This window comes from Coregonus lavaretus (genome assembly GCF_964263955.1).
Source record: "Coregonus lavaretus genome assembly, chromosome: 1".
Lineage (NCBI taxonomy): Eukaryota > Metazoa > Chordata > Actinopteri > Salmoniformes > Salmonidae > Coregonus > Coregonus lavaretus.
Genome location: NC_139988.1, coordinates 69,201,349 through 69,225,679, shown reverse-complemented (window position 1 = coordinate 69,225,679; position 24,331 = coordinate 69,201,349). Strand labels below are relative to the sequence as shown.

The 24,331-nt window shown below is 43.0% G+C and overlaps 3 protein-coding genes across 4 annotated transcripts; 2 read left to right on the top strand and 1 right to left on the bottom strand.

Annotated features, from left to right (window-relative positions):
- Positions 1 to 8,606: 8,606 nt before the first annotated feature.
- LOC311137142 (UDP-glucuronosyltransferase 2B31-like) lies at positions 8,607 to 14,146 on the bottom strand. 2 transcript variants are annotated; one of them, XM_084171489.1, is made up of 2 exons: positions 13,999 to 14,146; positions 8,607 to 10,760 (listed from the first exon to the last, which is right to left on the bottom strand). In XM_084171489.1, the coding sequence occupies exon 2, from the start codon at positions 10,748 to 10,750 to the stop codon at positions 9,143 to 9,145; it is 1,608 nt and encodes a 535-aa protein (XP_084027615.1). In that variant the 5' UTR covers positions 10,751 to 10,760; positions 13,999 to 14,146; the 3' UTR covers positions 8,607 to 9,142. The 2 variants fall into 2 exon arrangements, with proteins under 2 accessions (XP_084027615.1, XP_084027614.1); XM_084171488.1 differs by having other exon boundaries at positions 8,608 to 10,760; positions 13,994 to 14,146.
- A 4,869-nt stretch (positions 14,147 to 19,015) lies between these two features.
- Positions 19,016 to 24,331, top strand: LOC311128105 (endonuclease domain-containing 1 protein-like). Its single transcript, XM_084160077.1, has 2 exons — positions 19,016 to 19,543; positions 21,925 to 24,331. The coding sequence occupies exons 1-2, from the start codon at positions 19,262 to 19,264 to the stop codon at positions 22,549 to 22,551; spliced, it is 909 nt and encodes a 302-aa protein (XP_084016203.1). The 5' UTR covers positions 19,016 to 19,261; the 3' UTR covers positions 22,552 to 24,331.
- LOC311128116 (type-1 angiotensin II receptor-associated protein-like) lies at positions 20,543 to 21,595 on the top strand. Its single transcript, XM_084160088.1, has one exon. The coding sequence runs from the start codon at positions 20,748 to 20,750 to the stop codon at positions 21,213 to 21,215; it is 468 nt and encodes a 155-aa protein (XP_084016214.1). The 5' UTR covers positions 20,543 to 20,747; the 3' UTR covers positions 21,216 to 21,595.

The following is a 24,331-nucleotide window of genomic DNA, read 5'->3' as shown; positions in this document are numbered from 1 at the left end:
TATAAGGGCAATAAGTACCTGCAATTTATTTACTGTATATTGTCTGTAGTAATATTTATATTAACTTTTAGCATATTCTATTAACATATTTACTTTTTACTATACTGAATTTAAGCCACTGGGGATGCTCTTCAAAAGGGGTCCCGCACATTTAGCTGTCATGTACACTGAAATAAAACTAAAACAAAAAACAAATGGACAGAAAAATTATCCACAATAGTCCCATAGTATAAAAGTGAAAAGGTGGCCGGATATCAACTGCAACTACAGGGACATCTTGTTTTCTGGACCCTTTTTTGACCCTCCCCTACTCTCAGTGTCACTATAGCTCATGCTATACATATACATTGTCTTCCCTTGGTCTCCTGCTTGGAGGTTCTAGGGAATGATACAGAGAAGGTATACAGCAGCCATTAACACTGAATCAGTCTTTCAGAACACTGTTTGTTTACCTTATGCATGAGAGTGAATGCGTGGCAGATACATTGTAGTATCACCAGACCTGGGTCATACATACGAGTCAAATACTTTCAAATACTTGAGATGCACTTGACTGACTTTACATTTTAGTCTTTAGCAGACGCTCTTATCCAGAGCGACTTAGAGGAGCAATTAGGGTTAAGTGCCTTGCTTAAGGGCACATCGACAGATTTTTCACCTAGTCGGCTCGGGGATTAGAACCAGCGACCTTTCGGTTACTGGCACAACGCTCTTACCCACTAAGCTACCTGCCGCCCTATACAATTACAATGGAACCAATGGAATAGTCCCAAAAGAGCAAACCCCAAGCTTAATCAAATGAAAGTATTTGACCCAGGTCCGGTAATCAGGTCAGAGGTCAGTTTAAGCCAGGCCAATTTCCTACTGAACCACCCTGGTGACTGTCATATAGTCAGTGAATTAAATAACATACTGTGCTCAGCCAACCAAACCTGCTATTGGTCTGTTGGAGTGTTCATTGTGTGCTGCTAAATATCTCTGTTGGAGCACTGCCTGACACTCTGGGTATCAATGAAGTGCATCCAACTCAATCATGTCATACAGCCAGTTGTTGATACGCAAGATCTTTAGGCAGTAGACTAGTCCTGGTTCGGGTCTTCTAGTGCTGCGGTACCTGCATAAACTAGCCTTTTATTACACTATAATTTAGTGCAATAGCAAATGTACCTTTATTTTCAATACTAAGACTACTGTTGTATGATGTTTCCTGTGCTAGTGAAGAGGTGAGTATATAAAGTTAACTTAAGTTACAGAGAGGGGTAACTTATTATTTGAATAATCAAGAAGTTAGTTCTCACCGTTTTTCTGAATGAATACAGTGGCTCAACATGGGCCAATGCAGTTGCATTGTCGAGAGACAGAGAGATAGATTAAGTGGTTGTTTGAATAACGATGGTCTTGTTAACTTACACATAGTTATAAGTTCAGTGGGGAAATGCGGATTGCTTGGAATAGGGCAAATTATTTTGGGTGATTAAACCATAGAGAAAGAGCATTCTCTCTCTTATCTAAACTCACCGTTTCACCAACTGTTCTGGTTAGACATGCTGATGACAATCAGCCATTTGCCATTTCACAGTTGTTTCGGGAGGCTGTGTCGAGATGGCATAAGGCGCCACCTACTGTCTCAAAGCTGTAAAGACAACTCCAGTCAACCATACGCAGTTTGGTATACACATTCAGGTAACTGCCAAAATAAAGGAAACACCAACATAAAGTGTCTTGGGGCGTTGGGCCACCCACCACGAGCCAGAACATCTTCAATGCACCTTGGCATATGTTCTACAAGTGTCTGGAACTCTATTGGAGGGATGCGACACCCTTCTTCCACGCGAAATTCCATAATTTGGTGTTTTGTTGACTGTGGTGGAAAACGCTGTACCAGGCACCGCACCAGAATCTCCCATAAGTGTTCAATTGGGTTGAGATCTGGTGACTGAGACGGCCATGGCATATGGTTTACATCATTTTGATGCTCATCAAACCATTCAGTGTCCACTCGTGCCCTGTGGATGGGGGCATTGTCATCCTATAGCCATGGTAGCCAAAATAGCAAAAATAATGTCCTGCCCAGCATTTTTATAATTGACCGTAAGCATGATGGGATGTTAATTGCTTAATTAACGCAGGAACCACACCTGTGTGAAAGCACCTGCTGTCAATATACTTTGTATCCCTCATTTACTCAAGACTTTCCATTATTTTGGCAGTTACCTGTACATGTTTCATTCTACCAAGTTTCGAGCACAAATACAAATGGTTTGTCATTGTTGGAGTAGGTTTTGGGTCTATTAACATATATTGGTCTCCATTTTATTTTAATCTATTATTCTAATGATGAAAATGCAAGAAAAGGAACCATGTCAAATAAGATAAAAGTCTCTTTGAATGTAAATACCTTTGGTTATGCCCACCATGGATGAAATGTCCATATCTTACATAATTATAACTGACTTACCAAATATGTTATACACAAACTATGATAGCCTACATGTATAAGTGTAAATTAGGATGTCAGTGTAAACACAGTAAAAACACTCGCTCACAGAGAAAAATAACAGAGAAACCAAATAGGAGGCCATAAACAAGTCTCCCCGGCCTGTTTGAGGGAGAGGCATGGGGGGTAATAAACAGCATTATTAATGTCTGATACCTCCAAACTGGACCATTCACAGTAACATTAGTCTGAGGTACCTTTAACTATCTACAAAGACCTTCTCAGTGTTTCCCCTCCAGTTTGTGGATGTTTATTCTCAGATCCCTCTGTATTTATTGAATATTTCTCCATCTGTACTGAATATCTATCCCTTCAACTAAATACGAAGACAGACCCAAAGACACACCAACACGTGGTGGCAGTACAAGATAGGCCTACATGCTGAAGAATAGGCTACTGTTAACATGACTGCTCCTGATTCTTCTCCTGTATCTGAAAATAATATATATATATATATATATATATATATATATATATATATATATATATATATATAATACATAGAATGCAGTGCTTACAACTGCTATAGGATATAGTGATTTTTACCCCCTCCCCCTACAATGATTTTTCTCTATATTAGCACAAACGAGAGCTGTTTGGTTAAGGCAAACAAAAATAGGATGCATATTGGACATTTTGTTAGCAAAGGTTAGGGCAGAAAATGTGATAGCATTAGAGGGGAATGGCATTCATGATGCATAACAGGAATACCACAATCCAGGGTAATTCAAAACCCACCACAGTTCTTCAGTGAGACATCACTAAGGTCAAATCTGTAGACCACAACCTTTGAAGCATCAGACACTTTCTGTCTGCAATGCTTGTCTGAGATGAAAATAAAACAAACAATTAAAACACAATAGGCCTTCAGTTTGGTGGTTTTGGCTATGAACAAAAATAGTATTTTTTCAAAGATGATTGTTGTCTCAGATGTATATACAGTGCCTTGGGAAAGTATTCAGACCCTTTGACTTTTTCCACATTTTGTTACGTTACAGCTTTATTCTAAAATTTATCCAATTGTTTTTTCCCCTCATCAATCTACACATATTACCCCATAATGACAAAGCAAAAACACGTTTTTAGAACTGAAATATTACATTTACATAAGTATTCAGACCCTTTACTCAGTACTTTGTTGAAGCCCCTTTGGCAGCAACTACAGCCTTGAGTCTTCTTGGGTATGACGCTGCAAGCTTGGCACACCTGTATTTGGGGAGTTTCTCCCATTCTTCTCTGCAGATCCTCTCAAACTCTGTCAGGTTGGATGGGGAGCGTTGCTGCACAGCTATATTCAGGTCTCTGCAGAGATGTTCGATCGGGTTCAAGTCCGGGCTCTGGCTGGGCCACTCAAGGACATTCAGAGACTTGTCCTGAAGCCACTCCAGCGTTGTCTTGGCTGTAGGCTTAGGGTTGTTGTCCTGTTGGAAGGTAAACCTTTGTCCCAGTCTGAGGTCCTGAGCGCTCTGAAGCATATTTTCATCAAGGATCTCTCTGTACTTTGCTCCGTTCATCTTTGCCTCGATCCTGACTAGTCTCCCAGTCCCTGCCGCTGAAAAACATCCCCACAGCATGATGCTGCCACCACCATGCTTCACCGTAGGGATGGTACCAGGTTTCCTCCAGACATGATGCTTGGCATTCAGGCCAAAGAGTTTAATCAGATCAGAGAATGTTGTTTCTCATGGTCTGAGAGTCTTTAGGTGCCTTTTGTCAAACACTGTACCATAAAGGCCTGATTGGTGGAGTGCTGCAGAGATGGTTGCCCTTCTGGAAGGCTCTCCCATCTGCACAGAGGAACTCTAGAGCTCTGTCAGTCACCAACGGGTCACCTCCCTGACCAAGGCCCTTCTTCCCCCAATTGCTCAGTTTGGCAGACCGGCCAGCTCTAGGAAGACTCTTGGTGGTTCCAAACTTCTTCCCTTTAAGAATGATGGAGGCCACAGTGTTCTTGGGGACCTTCAATGCTGCAGACATTTTTTGGTACCCTTCCCCAGATCTGTGCTCTACGGACAATCCCATCGACCTCATGGCTTTGTTTTTGCTGTGACATGCATTGTTAACTGTGGGACCTTTTATAGACAGTTGTTTGCCTTTCCAAATCATGTCCAATCAATTGAATTTACCACAGTCAATCAAGTTGTAGAAACATCTCAAGGATGATCAAGAAACAGGATGCACCTGAGCTCAATTTCGAGTCTCATAGCAAAGGGTCTGAATACCTATGTCAATATGGTATTTCTGTTTATTATTTTTAATAAATTAGCAAAAATGTATAAAAACCTGTTTTCACTTTGTCATTATGGGGTATTGTGTGTAGATTGCTGAATATTTTTATTTATTTAATCAATTTTAGAATAAGGCTGTAACATAACAAACTTCGGAAAGAATTCAAACACCTTGACTTTTGACGAAGGCAGAGTACCAGTCAAAAGTTTGGACACACCTACTCATTCAAGGGTTTTTCTTTATTTTTGCTATTTTCTACATTGTAGAATAATAGTGAAGGCATAAGAACTATGGAATAACACATATGGAATCATGTAGTAACTAAAAAAGTGTTAAACAAATCAAAATATGTTTTATATTAGGCTCCCTTTGCCTTGATGACAGCTTTGCACACTCTTGGCATTCTCTCAACCAGCTTCATGGGGTAGTCATCTGGAAAGCATTTCAATTAACAGGTGTGCCTTGTTAAAAGTTAATTTGTGGAATTTCTTTCCTTCTTAATGCGTTTGAGCCAATCAGTTGTGTTGTGACAAGAAGATAGCCCTATTTGGTAAAATACCAAGTCCATATTATGGCAAGAACAGCTCAAATAAGAAAAGAGAAACGACAGTCCATCATTACTTTAAGACATGAAGGTCAGTCAATACGGAACATTTCAAGAACTTTTAAGGTTTCTTTAAGTGCAGTCGCAAAAACCATCAAGCGCTATGATGAACCTGGTTCTCATGAGGACCGCCACAGGAAAGTAAGACCCAGAGTTACCTCTGCTGAGAGGATAAGTTAATTAGAGTTACCAGCTTCAGAAATTGGCAATTAACTTCACCTCAGATTGCAGCCCAAATAAATGTTTCTTAGTGTTCAAGTAACATACACATCTCAACATCAACTGTTCAGAGGAGCCTGCGTGAATCAGGCCTTCATGGTCGATTTCCTGCAAAGAAACCACTTCTATGATATGATATGTGCCTCGGCGCTCCTCAAAAAACGTACACTCGATCCCTCCGATGTCAACAACTACAGACCATTATCCCTTCTTTCTTTTCTCTCCAAAACTCTTGAGCGTGCCGTCTCTAGTCAACTCTCCTGCTATCTCTCTCAGAATGACCTTGATCCAAACCAGTCAGGTTTCAAGACTGGTCATTCAACTGAGACTGCTCTTCTCTGTGTCACGAAGGTTCTCCACACTGCTAAAGCTAACTCTCTCTCTCCTCTGCTCTTATCCTTCTAGACCTATCCGCTGCCTTTGATACTGTGAACCATCAGATCCTCCTCTCAACCCTCTCTGAGTTGGGCATCTCCCGCACTGCTCACTTTTGGATTGCGTCCTACCTGACAGGTCACTCCTACCAGGTGGCGTGGTGAGAATCTGTCTCCGCACCACGTGCTCTCACCACTGGTATCCCCCAGGGCTCAGTTCTAGGCCCTCTCCTATTCTCTCTATACACCAAGTCACTTGACTCTGTCATATCCTCACATGGTCTCTCCTATCATTGCTACGCAGACGACACACAATTAATTTTCTCCTTTCCCCCTTCTGATTACCAGGTGGCAAATCACATCTTTGCATGTCTGGCAGACATATCAGTGTGGATGTCGGATCACCACCTCAAGCTGAACCTCGGCAAGACGGAGCTGCTCTTCCTCCCGGGGAAGGACTGCCCGCTCCATGATCTCGCCATCACGGTTGACAACTCCATTGTGTCCTCCTCCCAGAGTGCAAAGAACCTTGGCATGACCCTGGACAACACCCTGTCGTTCTCCGCTAACATCAAAGCGGTGACCCGATCCTGCAGGTTCATGCTCTACAACATTCGCGGAGTACGACCCTACCTTACACAGAAAGCAGCACAGGTCCTAATCCAGGCACTTGTCATCTCCCGTCTGGATTACTGCAACTCGCTGTTGGCTGGGCTCCCAGCCTGTGCCATTAAACCCCTACAACTTATCCAGAACGCTGCAGCCCGTCTGGTGTTCAACCTTCCCAAGTTCTCTCATGTCACCCCGCTCCTCCGCACACTCCACTGGCTTCCAGTTGAGGCTCGCATCTACTACAAGACCATGGTGCCTGCCTACGGAGCTGTGAGGGGAACGGCACGTCCTTACCTTCAGGCTCTGATCAGACCCTACACCCAAATGAGGGTACTACGTTCATCCACCTCTGGCCTGCTAGCTCCCCTACCTCTACGGAAGCACAGTTCCCGCTCAGCTCAGTCAAAGCTATTCGCTGCTCTGGCACCCCAATGGTGGAACAAGCTCCCCCACGACGCCAGGACAGCGGAGTAACTGACCACCTTCCGGAGACACTTGAAACCCTACCTCTTTAAGGAATACCTGGAATAGTATAAAGTAATCCTTCTTCCCCCACCCCTTAAAAAAAAGAAAAGAAAGAAAGGTGGTTGTCCCACTGGCTATCATAAGTTGAATGCACCAATTTGTAAGTCGCTCTGGATAAGAGAGTCTGCCAAATGATGTAAATGTAAATGTAAAGGACACCAATAAGAAGAGACTTGCTTGGGCCAAGAAACACAAGCAATGGACGTTAGACTGGTGGAAATATGTCCTTTGGTCTGATGAGTCCAAATTTGAGATTTTTGGTTCCAACCGCCGCACGTGTGGTTCCCACCGTGAAGCATGGAGGACGAGGTGTGATGGTGTGGGGGCTGCTTTGCTGCAGTGATATGCCATCCCATCTGGTATGCGCTTAGTGGGATTATCATTTGTTTTTCAACAGCACAATGACCCAGAACACACTAGGCTGAGTTGGACCGCAGAGTGACTGTTGGTAAAGCATTCCAGGTGACTACCTTATGAAGCTGGTTGAGAGAATGCCAAGCTCTCATCAAGGCAAAGGGTGGCTACTTTGAAGAATCAAAAATATAAAATATATTTTGATTTGTTTAACACTTATTTCATTGTTTTGATGTCTTCACTATTATTCTACAATGTAGAAAATAGTACAAATAAAGAAAAACCCTTGAATGAGTAGGTGTGTCCAAACTTTTGACTGGTACTGTACATGTAACAAAAAAATAAAAAGCTGTAAAAACAAAGTTCATTTTTGTCCTCCGAAGAGGGGTGGTGGTGGATGGGCCAATAAAAAACAATATATACTTTTTTTTTTAAACTGTTGAAGCGCAAAGCTAAACTTCTCTGAAATGTTGGCCCCATATCAATCACATTGTAGCAGCGTGAAGCGCACCCATTCACATGCACAGGTACTCTGTGTGACTGTGTGAGCACAAAGTCTTGCAGTGCATTCATCTGAATATCTGCGGTGCTGCCCGTGGCAACGTCATATCGCTGAGTCTCACTTTAATCTCTTATGAATTGTTTATTAAAGCTTATTTATAAGAGTCACTATAAAGTGTTACCAAATAACTGAATTGTATCATCAACTCCTATAGGTACTGGTTGAGCAGACCTGGGGGAGGAAGAGAGCCAGATGACTGGAAGTTAGACAACCCTTTGGGGGAGGTCTGTGAACACATTGACACCATAGAGAGAGAGCTTAACTCCTGGCAGGATGGATCATGTGACTCCCCCTACAGATGGATGTGTGAAAGAAGTATTTAAAACAACTCCCATGAACTTTTATACAGTATCCAATTTCATCCTAATGTAAATATCCCACCAATATTTTCAACTCTTTTGATACGGCCATTTGTTTAGCATCCATGTGTATATAAAAAAAAGTATGCTTTTCCAAATGGGCCGGATTCTTGAACTTGAGAACTTTTCATAACTCATGCATTGATATCATATGTGTATATCTCAGGTTAGGATTTATTCTGTCCTAGGTCTAAGTACCAGTGTCTTAAAATCTCCAAGCAAATGGAAGACCACAATAAAGGTGCCAGATATCGTTATTTCTAACCATTTTATTTAATTATATTGAATCGAACTGTAGTGCTCATTGTCATCCCAGGCACTATAGGAGTTAAACATTTACAAGGCTAAAGCACAATGGTAATACAAAATATATGCTAAAATCAAAGCGAGCTTTCTTTATACATGTTAACTTATTAAGTATAACAAAAAAGAACACACCTGTTTATTTTCTTTAATTTAACCTTTATTTAACTAGGCAAGTCAGTTAAGAACAAATTCTTATTTACAATGACGGCCTACACCAGCCAAACCCGGACGACGCTGGGCCAATTGAGTGCCGCCCTATGGGACTCCTAATCACGGCCGGTTGTGATACAGCCTGGAATCGAACCAGGGGGTCTGTAGTGACGCCTGAAGAACTGAGAAACAGTGCCTTAGACAGCTGCGCCACTGTGCTTTATGAAGATATCCTGTTGTTATCCTGTTGAGAACTAACAGACGTGTTTGAGAGGAAAAATGGTAACTTATTTGTTCACAGTCATATGGTAAGAAGTGAGGTCACTTCCTGTTGTATTCAAGAGCCAATCATTACTCCTGTTTGGGTTTATGCTTCCTGCATACTCTGAGGCACAGGAAGTGGATTGAACCCACAGTAATGGCTACTAGCACAAACAAAACAGCCAGTAGGAATCCAATCACATCCAGAGAATGATAGGAGTACCAGGGCATCTTGTAAGACTCCGTTCGCAGGTGGGCGGCTCCTTTGTGTCTCATGACAAATTCGATCCAGAAGAGGGCAGTGTCCAGAGGATGCATGGGCTTGTCCCGGTGCAGGCTCGAGAGCCGCTCCATATTGGTCCTGTAGGACGGATCATGGAGGACTTCCTGTACAGCCTCCAAGAAGCTCTGGCTGGAGATCTTGGTGACTTCGAGCACCTTGGCCGCTCCACGCACCTCCAGGCGTAAGACGTTCTCGAACTGGTCGAACAGCAGCGGAAGCCCCACCACCGGCACCCCATGGTACATGGCTTCGTAAAGGCCATTGGTGCCACCGTGGGCCACAAAGGCCTTGACCTTGGGGTGGCCCAGGAGGTCGTTCTGGGGCATCCACTTGACCAGCAGGGTATTGTTGCCCAGGCCGTTGGGTTGCTTGCCCGGGTGCCTCCAGATGACCTTCTGGGGAAGTTGGGCGAAAGCGGCTGCGATCTCCGAGGTGATCTCCATGGGCAAGCCTTTGACCAGAGTTCCCAGTGACATCAAGATGACCCCGTGTTCCCCCGAGCTCTGGACAAACTCCTCCAGCTCTGTTGGTAGAGGATTGGAGGGTTTACATTGGAATCCTCCAATGTAGACAATGTTAGGCATGGTGGGCCGGGGGAAGTCGAACACAAAGTCCACCCGCATGAGCCAGAGGTCCGTCCCCTGCAGAAGGTGGTAGAAGTTCGTACCCGGCTCAAAGTATCTCTTCACCAGCCTATCGTAGTGTGGGCTGATCACAAACCTATCAATGATCATGTTGAGGAGGTAGATTAACACATTCCCAACTCGCTGGTCAAAGGTCATCTTGTCCGAAGTGGCGTAACCAGAGGTGGGGACATAGGACACGGGCGAGGGGGCCACCACGAAATGCCCCTCTCCACTGGTGATCCAGCGAACATTGAAGACAGTGGGTAGCCCGAGCTTGTGGGCAACCAGGACCCCGACGGGCAGCCCCGGGTCCAAGAGCACCACGTCGTACTGGCTATCCCTCAGGTTCTGCATCAAAGCCTTGTTCTCAAACATCTCTACCACAAACTGACTGGCCTGCTGGTGCATGCCCGACAACGCCGACAGCAAGTACGAGTAGAAGGACACAAAAGCCAAAGGTGACGCGCCTTCCCTTTGGATCTCCAGCATTTTGACGAGGAAGGACGTAAAGAAGTCTTGTTTTTCAATGTCCATGCCCCCAGGCACAGTGATGGAGACAGAGCGGTAGTGGGGCGACGACTCCTTGATGTACCAACTGCTGGCCGAGCGCACCACAGTGACCTGGTGACCCCGGGCGTGGAGTCCCTCGATCAGGAGTTCCATGTTGACCCAGTGGCTGCCGTCCACGGGGAAGACCAGGATGTTGCCCCCAAGGGCCCCTGGAGAGCCACCGAGGAAGGCCACCGAAACCACAAGGATGAAACCAGTCACCCCATTCAGGCCACTCATTGTTCTGCTCCTGGGAGAATGAGAGGAATGATGTCAGAATGTATAAGTGTCATTCCACTAAATGAGTCCCTTTAGGGTAGTGCAACTTTGTGAAAAGAAGTATACTTTTTATTTCACATAATTTTAACATTCGTTATAAAGAGCACATGGTCAACTTAATACATTTTTTTTATTGCATCTTAAGAGGTAAAACAAATATATACACTACTAGTCAAAAGTTTGGACACACCTACTCATTCAAGGGTTTTTCTTTATTTTTACTATTTTTTACATTGTAGAATAATAGTGAAGACATCAAAACTATGAAATAACTCATTTGGAGTCGTGTAGTAACAAAAAAGTGTTAAACAAATCAAAATATATTTTAGATTTGAGATTCTTCAAATATCCACCCTTTGCATGATGACAGCTTTGCACACTCTTGGCATTCTCTCAACCAGTTTCATGAGGTAGTCATCTGGAATGCATTTCAATTAACAGGTGTGCCTTCTTAAAAGTTAATTTGTGGAATTTCTTTCCTTCTTAATGTGTTTGAGCCAATCAGTTGTGTTGTGGCAAGGTAGGGGAGGTATACAGAAGATAGCCCTATTTGGTAAAAGACCAAGTCCATGCTATGGCAAGAACAGCTCAATAAGCAAAGAGAAACGACAGTCCATCATTACATTAAGACATGAAGGTCAGTCAATACGGAACATTTCAAGAACTTTGAAAGTTTCTTCAAGTGCAGTCGCAAAAACCATCAAGCACTATGATGAAACTGGCTCTCATGAGGACCGCCACAGGAATGGAAGACCCAGAGTTACCTCTGCTGTAGAGGATAAGTTCATTAGAGTTACCAGCCTCAGAAATTGCAGCCCAAATAAATGCTTCACAGAGTTCAAGTCACAGACACATCTCAACATAAACTGTTCAGAGGGGACTGTGTGAATCAGGCCTTCATGGTCGAATTGCTGCAAAGAAACCACTACTAAAGGACACCAATAAGAATAAGAGACATGCTTGGGCCAAGAAACACGAGCAATGGACATTAGACCAGTGGAAATGTGTCCTTTGGTCTGGAGTCCAAATTGGAGATTTTTGGTTCCAACCGCCATGTCTTTGTGAGACGCGGTGTGGGTAAACGGATGAGGCATCACTACAGACCCTGGTTCGATTCTAGGCTGTATCACAATCCGGCTGTGATTGGGAGTCCCAAAGGGCAGCGCACAATTGGCCCAGCATCGTCCGGGTTTGGCCAGGGTAGGCTGTCATTGTAAATAAGAATTTGTTCTTAACTGACTTGCCTAGTTAAATAAAGGTAAAAATCTCTGCATGTGTAGTTCCCACCATAAAGCATGGAGGAGGAGGTGTTATGGTGTGGGGGTGCTTTGCTGGTGACATTGTCTGTGATTTATTTTGAATTCAAGGCACACTTAACCAGCATGGCTACCACAGCATTCTGCAGCGATATGCTATCCCATCTGGTTTGGGCTTAGTGGGACTATAATTTGTTTTTTAACAGGACAATGACCCAACACACCTCCAGGCTGTGTAAGGGCTATTTTACCAAGATGGAGAGTGATGGAGTGCTGCATCAGATGACCTGGCAGAGTGAAGGAAAAGCAGCCAACAAGTGCTCAGCATATGTGGGAACTCCTTCAATACTTTTTTGGAAAGCATTCCAGGTGAATCTGGTTGAGAGAATTCCAAGAGTGTGAAAATCTGTCATCAAGGCAAAGGGTGGCTATTTGATGATATTTGAAAAAATATATTTTGATTTGTTTAACACTTTTTTGGTTACTACATGATTCCATATGAGTTATTTCATAGTTTTGATGTCTTCACTATTATTCTACAATGTAGAAAATAGTAAAAATAAAGAAAAATGCCTTGAATGAGTAGGTGTGTACAAACTTTTGACTGGTACTGTATATATAGTAAGTGCCTATAAAGTGCCAAAGAAAGTAACAGGGTTGACGATGTCATTTTAAATCAGCCACAAATCCCCATGTGACAGGAGGAATGGAAGATTGTTGTATGCAACAGGGAGGGGCAGTTGAATGCAAGCTTCACAAAAAAAAGTATAATCTTAAAACATTTCTAGCTCGTCTATCTTTGGGTAAGATTGACGTGTTACGCTCGACCCGCTCAGTTTCCACCACAAAACACCAGAAAATGGCCAAAAGAGTAGAACCAGCTCACCTGCATTTACACAATGATTTTACTATTAGATGTGCGATGTTTGTTTTGAAAAAAATATTTTAAAAATAATAGTTTCACCATATTACCGCAAAAATTCAGTTCACATAACAGTGTTGACCTTAGAATGAGGGACAGATTATTGTTGTTTTTTACCTTAAAATGAATCACTCTGTCAAAGCAACAAAATTAATAGGAAGTCACAGGAGGGGCACAGAGGAACATGTCAAAATGCTGAATTTTGGCACTTTAGTAAGTCTTTATTCATGTTAAAAATCAGATTTATTGAATTTGACATGTGGTCTATATTAAAGGGCACTTCATTTAATATAGCAGGCCTTTATGTGCAGAAATGATCATTTCATTTCATGACACAGTAATGGTCCATAAGTAATCCTTATACTGCTGATGGTAAAGCTACAATGCTCAGATTGGGGAAAAACATGACTCTTTCTTGTAAAAAGAAAAGAAAGAAAAGGGAGAAAAAAAAGTAACTGGCAGAGAATGTGCACTAAGCATTTCAGGCTCTCTTAGTGATGTTCTCGTCTTATGCAACTAAGCAAAACATTGGAACTGTGGATTACACATTTCAGCCTTAGAAGTAGGCTATGTACTTTTGTCAAGAGATGGACTGAGAGTTTAAAGTCCTGATGAAATGCATGTACTGTGGCTAATCTTCTATACAAACACACACATTCACTATTCTATAGGGCATACACTATAGCAGAGGGGGGACTTAACACTAGCATGTGCATACAAGAGCATGGTCCCCAAGTGACCACTATGGTCGAGCACATTTCCTGTTCACCAAAGTCCCATGGGGGGAAAGGGGTAAACCTCAACATTTAACTCAGAGAACTATGCATTTAAAAGACAACACTACCTATTCAAATTGTCCTGCAACACATGAAAATAATACAGTAAATGCATGAAGAAGAGACAATCCAACAGTACACGAATAGGAAATAAAAATACAGAAGTGTTCCAGTAGCTATATCAAATATCCTATGCAAAAACATTGAGTTATTGTAAAGATTAGAGAAGGAAGAGAATGTTGTAGCCTACCTTACTTCTCAAACTCTGAGCAGCAGTGTACTTTGGCTTACTGGAGCTGGCAGTCTCGGTATTAATGTTATATAATGTGGGAGAGGTTAAAGTGAGGGGAGAAAATAATGTCTATTCACAATGGACAGCAGATTTGTGTGTGTGAGAGAGAGCAAGAGAGCAAGAGAGCGAGAGAGAGAGAGAGAGAGAGAGGGGGGGGGGGGGGGAGTGGGGGGAAAGGAACAACTAGACAGCCTGTCTTACCCACTGCAACAACCTTTCCACCCCTTCCCGACTCCACCCCCTCAATTTCCTTCCGTGCACTGAACATTAAATATTTTCCCACCCCAAGGTATAGATAAAACATAGCCTGCTGTGACTGAGAGAAACTTCTGACTGAGGCATTCTCAGGGAAACAACATTCTATAACAAAGTACTGGAATGAATCGCTAAACGTAAATAGAGACACATTTCACACACATCAGGGATAACCCTTGTACTAAGAATCTTTATTTACACAAGCTGGTGCATTGGGTGCATTGGGTGTGTGTGTGTGTGTGTGTGTGTGTGTGCGTGTGCGTGTGTGCGTGCGTGCATACAGTGTCGAAAATGCTTCTTTAATTGAATCCCGGCCTTAGTTTACACAGGAGTTAAACATTGGACAAATTTTGAAATTGCAGAGCTGCATTGTTGTTGAAGGTAAATCCACAATTGAATGTCATCTCATGGATACTTAGGGATTTTGGCAATGAGGACCTTTATCTACTTCCCCAGAGTCAGATGACCTTGTGAATACCATTTTTATGTTTCTGCATGCAGTTTGCAGGAAGTTGCTAACTAGCGCTAGCGCAATTGTTAACTAGCGTTAGCGCAATGACTGGAAGTCTATATTGCACTAACATTAGTTAGCATTGGCTCGCGAAACTACCACTAACTTTCTTCATACTGTACACAGAGACATAAAAATGGTATCCACAAGTTCATCTGACTCTGGGGAAGTAGAAAAAAGGCCTCATTGCCAAAATCCCTAAATATCCCTTTAAAGATTGGCTTGCACTTTTGACAGTCCTAGCTAAATTCTTACTTGAGAAATTCCTCTTTGCTAAGAAGCCATTTTTGTTCCTTTTTGACCATTTTAATTGAAAACAATCACAGTAAATGACTTAAGTGTTACCCAGCAATGATTTGATATTGAGATATAAAGGGCTGCATTGAACCTTTAAGAATTTTTGTGAGGGCAATTGATTGCTCGAGTGCTTTTTCAGTGACACAAAACACAAGTGTTTAGTATTTTTCTCAACTCTGATCTGATTGAATCAACCAAGATTACAGAATTTTCACACAAGACATACACAGACACATAAATTCACAGATCAGAGTTCAGAAAAATACAAACACTCTTGTGTTGTGCGTCACTGAAAAAACTCTCAAGATCAATCAATAGCCCCCACTAAAGGGTGTATTCACACATACAGTGCATTTGGAAAGTACTCAGACCCCTTGACTTTTTCCCCCATTTTGTTACTTTACAGCCTCATTCTAAATTTGATTCAATTGATTTTTTTCCTCATCAATCTACACACAATACCCCATAATGACAAAGCAAAAACTGGTTTTTAGAAATGTTTGCAAATGTATAAAACATTTAAAAAGGAAATATCACATTTACATAAGTATCCTTACTCAGTACTTTGTTGAAGCACCTTTGGCAGTGATTACGGCCTCAAGTCTTCTTGGGTATGAAGTTAAAAGCTTGGCACACCTGTATTTGGGGAGTTTCTCCTATTCTTCTCTGCAGATTCTCTCAAGCTCTTTCAGGTTGGATGGGAAGCATCGCTGCACAGCTATTTTCAGGTCTCTCCAGAGATGTTCGATTGGGTTCAAGTCCGGCCTCTGGCTGGGCCACTCAAGGACATTCAGAGACTTGTCCCGAAGCCACTCCTGCGTTGTCTTGGCTGTGTGCTTAGGGTCGTTGTCCTGTTGGAAGGTGAACCTTCGTCCCAGTCTAATGTCCTTAGCGCTCTGTAGCAGGTTTCTCTCTGTACTTTGCTCCGTTCATCTTTCCCTGGATCCTAACTAGTATCCCAGTCACTGCCGCTGAAAAACGTCCCCACAGCATGATGCTGCCACCACCATGCTTCACCGTAGGGATGGTACCAGGTTTCCTCCAGAGGTGACACTTGGCATTCAGGCGAAATAGTTAAATCTTGGTTTCATCAGACCAGAGAATCTATTTAAATCAATTTTAGAATAAGGCTGTAAGGTAAGAACAGTTGGAAAAGGGAAGGGGTCTGAATACTTTCAGAATGCACTGTAGTTCTCAGCTATAGCTCGAATCAGAGTTGTATTCTTTTTTCTTTGTTTCACAATGCCAAATGTCACACGAACTAAAATGCCCAAACAAAACCACATGTCCATGCAAGTAATTTGTTTATTGGAGAAAAATGTTCACGTTTAATCCATCTATGATAATCATGAAGCATCACTTGTATGTTCCCAAACTTTATTTTACTTTCGTTTTGGTCTTCCAACAACATGCGGGAGGAAACAGCTCAATAGCTGTTCTAACTGCAACGTGAATAGCCTATATTCAGTTGCCTATATACCCGGAATAGCCCACATCTCCCCTAATCTGCATCGGATGCACTCATAAATACGCTGCTACTCACAGAATGTTTCAGAGATATCAAGTTATGGTACTGTGTGCATTTCATCAAATGCTCGCAGTCAAACAACTAATAATATTGCGCGCCTCTGGTTCTTTTCCTGTGTTTGGTCTGGACTGCGTTCTAACCTGCATTGAACCGCACCACGGTTCGAATGGAATAGGACAGAGACCACTCTTTTTGAGCGAACCATAGTGCGTTGTTTAGTGCGCTCCCGAGTGTGGATAGAGTGTTCACACCAGTCCAAACTGACTAACTAAGGGGGAAACGTGCCAGAGTTAGGAAAGACCACTCCAAGCCAATGTGGTGTGAAAGCCCTCTAACTCACGTGCTTGTGTGTGTCTGATTATGTAATCTTGTGTGTGAAAACTCTAATCTTGGTTAATTAAATCAAATTGAGAAAAATACTAATACTGGTGTTGTGTGTCACTGAAAAAGCACTCAAGATCAATCAATTCCCCTCACTGAAATGTTACCCAATTGTGCCCAGTTGGAAGGGGGAAAATCCAAACTAGCTGTTATCAGAGGTTTGGAACTCTTTCTTATTGGTCTATTAACTAATTTACCACCTGGTGATGTCACCAGGCAGGCCAAAACTCCATCCCACCAAAATAGGCCGAAATTTCTGGCTACCTTTTTAAACAGCTCTTACACTAAAAGAGCATTATCATCATTTTCATAATTTCACAGTATGATTTCAACCTCATAGTGTGGAGATATACTGAGTGTACAAAACATTAGGAACACCTTCCTAATATTGAGTTGCACCCCCTTTTGCCCTCAGAACAGCCTCAATTCATCAGGGCATGGACTCTACAAGGTGTCGAAGGCATTCAACAGGGATGCTGGCCCATGTTGACTCCAATGCTTCCCACATTTGTGTCAAGTTGGCTGGATGTCCTTTGGGTGGTGGACCATTCTTGATACAGACGGGAAACTGTTGAGCGTGAAAAACCCAGCAGCGTTGCAGTTCTTGACACACTCAAAAAGGTGCGCCTGGCACCTACTACCATACCCCCATTCAAAGGCACTTAAATCTCTTGTCTTGCCCATTCACCCTCTGAATGGCACACACACAATCCATGTTTCAAATATCTCAAGGCTTAAAAATCCTTCTTCAACCTGTCTCCTCCCCTTCATCTACACTGATTTAAGTAGATTTAACAAGTGACATCAATAAGGGATCATAGCTTTTACCTGGATTCACCTGGTCAGTCTATGTCATGGAAAGAGCAGGTGTTCCTAATGTTTATACACCCAGTGTATATAAAACACAAGAAAATCATGTTTTTGACTGCACTAACTACAAAGTGCAAGCCAATGTTTAACCATGAGATGACATGCTATTGTGGATTTACCTTCAACAACAACACAGCTCTGCAATGATTTCAACATTTGTCCAATGATTAACTCCTGTGTTAACTAAGGCCGGGTGTAACGAATACTCAGGGAGAAAAGGGTGTAGATTCACGCGCGGCAGGTATTTATTTCGCCTTCACAGAAGGCTGGAATCGTGGTCACAGGCAGGCAATGGTCATACATAGGTAAGCAAACAGGCAGGTGAAACAAAACTAGGACTGAAGGCTAAAACTGGTTCTCACAAACGAGCTAGGAAAAGGCTTAGTAGAGTCAAAACAAACAATACCTCACAAGGCACAAACAGAAAGAACTGAACTAAATAAGGAGCTGATGAGACCAGGTGAGTAACTAACACAGGTGAAATCAATGAACAAAAATGAAAGACAGGGCTACGTTCAAGAACACAAAGAAACAGGGATACGTACAAGAACACAAGGTGAACTAAGACAATAAATAAAGAACCTTACACCGGGATTCAGTTAAAGAAGCATTGTCGACATTGTACTTGATTTCTAAAGGTAGTTTACGCTTGAGCCGACATCCGTAGTGTTTACCATGAATGTGATTCAAGAACATCAGGGAAATTCCCTTTAAAGACCCATTGACGGCAATGCACCTTTGATTGAATCCCAGATGAAATAAACATAATCGAACTCGACAAAATAAGAATAATATATTTTTTTACATTTGAGTCATTTAGCAGACGCTCTTATCCAGAGCGACTTACAGTTAGTGAGTGCATACATTTTTCATACTGCCATTTAGTAAACTCACTTCAGTGAAGTGAGTGCATACAAATAATTATTTCACTCTTAGCTGGTTCAGCTCTTCTTGTTCTCTAGTAAGAGACATAGTGCAGTGAAAGTGCATAAGAGGGCAGGCGGCCAGCCATCCTTCCTCTTTCAGTGAGAGAGTCATGCGCCATTAATAAGGAAGCTGCTTTCGTAACGCCCCCTCGCTCTCCTTGCATAAGTGTTATTGTCAGACGCTTAGTCAACCATAAATCCACCCCTCCCAATCCCCAAGTATAACGAGTGTGTGACAGCATGGGACAGGGGTGGCACATTGAGAACCTATAGCAGATACGTATTTCTCCTCTCTAGTTGTTTTTCTGTGGCTTTGTGGACAGTTTCTGATCGTGTATCTCTGAAGCTGTGAATTCCATGAATTGGAAAGAATACATCTAGTTGTAGTCAATTTTTGGTTGTTGCTATCTTTTATATTTTTGGAAGACTACAGCAACAGCTCCAGCATATTTGCCAGAATGCCATATCTTCATGCTGTGGGTTTGGCCCTTCTAGCTCTGGCAGGCTGGTGGTCCCTGTGTGCTGCTGATGTGGGGGACTTCGCTCCATGTCTGAACTTCTTCTACAGGTCTTGGCCCCCTAAGGGCCTGTCGGGGACCCCCATCTGTCAGCGCTATGGGAACCAGTACCACTTCGCCTCGCTATACAGCCGCCCACGACGCTCGCCATGGTTCTCTGCCTACATGTTCAGCCCGCCAGAAGGGAAGAGGCCCTCAGCAAACTGGAAGTTTGAGCCACAGGTAACAATTGACTTAAAAGGAAAGTTAATTATTTTAAAACTTGATGTTAGATGGTTCCTTACCCTGAAAGTAGTCTATCACCGTTAAGTGTGTCAAACCAAATAATTGAGCAGATAGCATTTGATTTGGCCATGATATTTTGGAAAATACACGGTTGCTCCTATCACTCCTATTGATTTTTAGCTAGCAATGCCAAAAGTTAGCTGATGTTTGTTGTGGCTGTTTAAAGTTAAAGGGATACTTTGGGATTTTGGCAATGAGGCCCTTTATTTACTTCCCCAGAGTCAGATGAACTTGTGGATATAATTTGTATGTCTCTGTGTCCAGTATGAAGGAAATTAGAGGTAGTTTCGCGAGCCAATGCTAACTAGCGTTAGAGCAATGGCTGGAAGTATATGGGCATCTGCTAGCATATCTGACTTCCAGTCATTGCGCTAGTTAGCATTGGCTCACATAACTACCTCTAACTTCCTTCATACTGGACACAGATACATAAAAATGGTATCCAGAAGTTCATCTGACTCTGGGGAACTACATACATGGTATAATTGCCAAAATCCCGAAGTATCCCTTTAAGTTGTAAAATTATGAACTAACCCTTGGAAGGGACATTACACCCCATAATCAAACTTTGTTAGAGGTTTTCAGACTACAAAGTAGTCTATTGACAAGATGAGTCCACGTCCCAAGCCATCTGTTTTGGAGATCCAGCTATATGCTATAATCTAAAATGAATAGAACAGGTACGCACCAAATAATTTCAAGATTTTCTCATATTTACATTAGACTACTTTGGAGTTATAAAAACATCTGACAAAATTAGATTTTAGAGTGTAATGTCCCTTTAATGAAATTGGGATTCAGAGGGTGATTAAACAGCCATCACAATCTATTGGTTTACGCATGACACTGAATTTCAAGCGTAACTGGAGTGTTCTGTACTAGATTAAAAAGAGGAAATGCTCAGTTTAAAAATGAGAACAGACACATTTGTGGTTGGCACAGAGCCTCATAATCTGCAGACGATTTTGTTTCTCAGTTCACTGAAACCAAAATGTACTGTGCCATGGTTTGTCACATGGGTTGTGTTTCCTGCCGGGTTAGGAGTGGTTGAGAAGTTTTAGTCAGAGAGAAGTTGAACAGTTATTTATGAAGTCCTCAAAAAACGAAGGGTGCCAAACTACATCTGCATTGGCCTGAAAATATGAAAATTCCTGCCATAAGCCTCAAGGCCATAGTACTAGTGCACTGGCTACTGACCGTCTGGGGCTGCATGGCCTGGCTGCCGTCCTCCTATGCCTGGGGTAACTTCAGTGTCCTGGCTGTGGGCGTGTGGGCCATCGCTCAGAGGGACTCCATTGATGCTGTACTTATGTTTCTGATTGGGATTGCAGTGACGATACTGACAGACATTATCCATTTTGGGATCAACTACCCGCTCATTGAGGGTCTATCTGAGAGGAACCGGGACACATTCCGCTTCAGTGCGGGCATGGCCATCCTGGGCCTGCTACTCAAACCTGTCTCCTGCTTCTTCATCTACCAAATGTACAGAGAGCGCGGAGGAGATTACAACGTCAACTTTGCAGGCGTCCCCAGTGTAACACAAAACAGAGATGCGTACCAGTCCATGGACCAGCAGGACCAGACCACCAGCTCAGCCAACCCCTAAAAGCCTGAAGCAGCAAACTCCTACTGAGAGACAGCACAGCACAGCACAGCACTCACTTTATTCTCTTGGAAATGCATGGTTTCATGAAGGAATCCATCACATCCATAATGTTTTTGGTAAATGATGTGTTTTTTCAAAGCCAATTCAGTCTTCTTTTCATATGGGTATCTGTCCTTTGTCTGTTATTCTGTGCTTCATTCAATTCCTTACCAATAATGTCCTGATCTAAATACTCACTGTCATGGTAAAATAATAGGACATGTATGCTTGATGCTCTGGGTAATGTCACACACTGGCATATGGAGATAACTCCTGAGTGGCGCAGTGGTCTAAGGCACTGCATCGCAGTGCTAACTGTGCCACTAGAGATCCTGGTTCGAATCCAGGCTCTGTCGCAGCCGGCCGCGACCGGGAGACTCATGGGCGGCGCACAATTGGCCCAGCGTCGTCCAGGGTAGGGGAGGGAATGGCCGGCAGGGATGTAGCTCAGTTGATAGAGCATGGCGTTTGCAATGCCAGGGTTGTGGGTTTGATTCCCACGGGGGGCCAGTATAAAAAAATATGTATTCACTAACTGTAGGTTGCTCTGGATAAGAGCGTCTGCTAAATGACTAAAATGTAAATGTCTTGTTGGGAAAGCCCCCACTTACTTCAACACAAGATAGCTTCTTCAAAAACGCTTCTAACCCTTAACGTTTCCCCTTTCCAGTTAGCCAACGCTACAGCAGACGGCAACATGATCCCCTTCCCTCTAGGTGAGCTGGACCCAAACGTGGTGAACAGCCAGGCTGTCCAGCTGGACTATATCAACTCCTCCTACACGCGGGGGCACCTCAACCCCAGCCTTCACCACCGGACCTACGAGGACCGCTCGTCCACCTTCACCCTGACCAACGTGGTCCCTCAGAAGGTCGGCTCCAACGACGGGCCCTGGGCGACACTGGAGAAACAGGTCAACCAAACTCTGGGGTCCTACTGCCTCGGTGTGGCCTATGTTGTGACAGGGGTTATTCCCTACCAGGACAACAAGCACTGGATCAAGGGTCATCGAGTGGCGGTGCCGGAGTACCTGTGGTCAGCCTACTGCTGCCCTAAGTACAACGAGAGTCTACTTAACAAGGTTCATCTTAGCAAGGTTTTCCCCACGTATGCTGCTATTGGACGCAACGACCCTAACAGCACAGAAGAGATTGTGCCCATTGTCAAAAGCAGTCACAAAAAGTTCTGGGGTTACGATGTAAGGCGTATGCCTCTGGATACGTTGGAGATGTACCTGAAGGAGCGATTGGGGACCGTCATCAGTGTGTTCTATGAAAAATGCTCTGGTTTACGATGACCAAATCTACCATATGCATATCTAATAGATGATCAAGTTCATGTTCTAAGGGAGATGTATTGTTATGAATCATGTGTGCATAGACAGCAAAATTACATTTTTTTCAATCAATTTGGCACTAATATCACAAGTAGTATGTCCTCAATTTTAGCACACATGTGCTCTTAAAACTGTCAGGATTGCTCAACAGTCTAGGTAAGAAGTAAATCATGGACATCAAAAATATGGTAACACTTTATATATAACAGTGTCAAAATAATGTAATACGCATTAAATGTGTCCCAAATGTCATAATAAGATGTCACTGAATGTCAAGCTACAAGAGAAGCATTGGAAACAGTTATGACATACACTCAGTTGCCAATTAATTAGGTACACCCATCTAGTATCGGATCAGATGCCCCTTTGCCTCCAGAACAGCCTGAATTCTTCAGGGCATGGATTCTACAAGGTGTGGCGTTCAAATGTTGCTCAATTGGTATCAAGGGACCCACGTGTGCCAGGAAAACATTCCCCACTCCATTACACCACTGCCACAAGCATGTACTATTGACACCAGGCAGGATGGAGCTATAGACTCATGGTTCTTACGCCAAATCCTGACTCTGCCATCAGCATGACGCAACCGGAACCGGGATTCGTCGGACCAGGCAATATTTTTCCACCCCTCAATTGTCCTGGGTTGGTGATCGCGTGCCCACTGGAGCCGCTTCTTCTTGTTTTTAGCTGTTAGGAGTGGAACCCAGTGACAACGACCGACGAGTTGTGTGTTCCGAGATGCCATTCTGCACACCACTGTTGTACTGAGCCGTAGTTTGCCTGTTTGTGGCCCGCCTGTTAGCTTGCACGATTCTTGCCATTCTCCTTCAACCTCTTTCATCAATGAGCTGTTTTCGCCCACAGCGCTGCCGCAGACTGGATGTTTTTTGTTTGTCGCACCATTTTCGGTAAACCCTAGACACTGTCATGCATGAAAAGCCCAGGAGGCCATCCGTTTCTGAGATACTGGAACTGGCAAGCCTGGGACCAACAATCATACCACTCTCAAAGTTGCGTAGGTCACTAGTTTTACCCATTCTAACGTTCAATCGAACAGTAACTGAGGTTGTGTCTACACTTGACACTTACATGCGACTTCTGCTATCAGAATACGAAGTTTGCATTGAAAAGACGGGTCTAGACCCACAAAAGTCGCTTTGTGGTCTGATTGAGTTCAGATCTGGCTGACCACTTCGAAAGCGCATACAGTGGGTGACGTCATCAGCACTCCTCCCACAAATCTCCTTGGAGGAAATACGTTCCTAGCGTGTGAGGAAGGTGTTTGCTGGCCTCATAAATGCTAGCCAGCTAGCTAATATTTAGAAAAACAATTTTTGGTTTGGCTAACCCGTTTGCAATCTCTTTAGCATTGCTTGCTAGCGTGCTGGCTAGCTAAAGAGGTTAGCTGGCTAGTTAGCTACAGTAGTTAGCTACTTCCATTAGTTGTTGTTGTGTTATTATCATATTTTGCCTATTCCATCATTTGTAGAATGCATACTAACATTTGAATATAGCGCTCAGCATCCGCTGAACTTTAATGCAACTAGATATTTAACCCTCTTTAAAATGGGCAATGATGAGTTGGTAGAACGGACAAAGTAAAAATGAATCATAGAGGTCTTATAACCTATTCCATTTTACAGGTAAACATGCTTGGCTTATGTCTGTTATTTCCATATAGGCTATGTAGCTATTTGTGAAAAAACTGCCCATTATTAAATTGGTGAAATTATTTCATTTA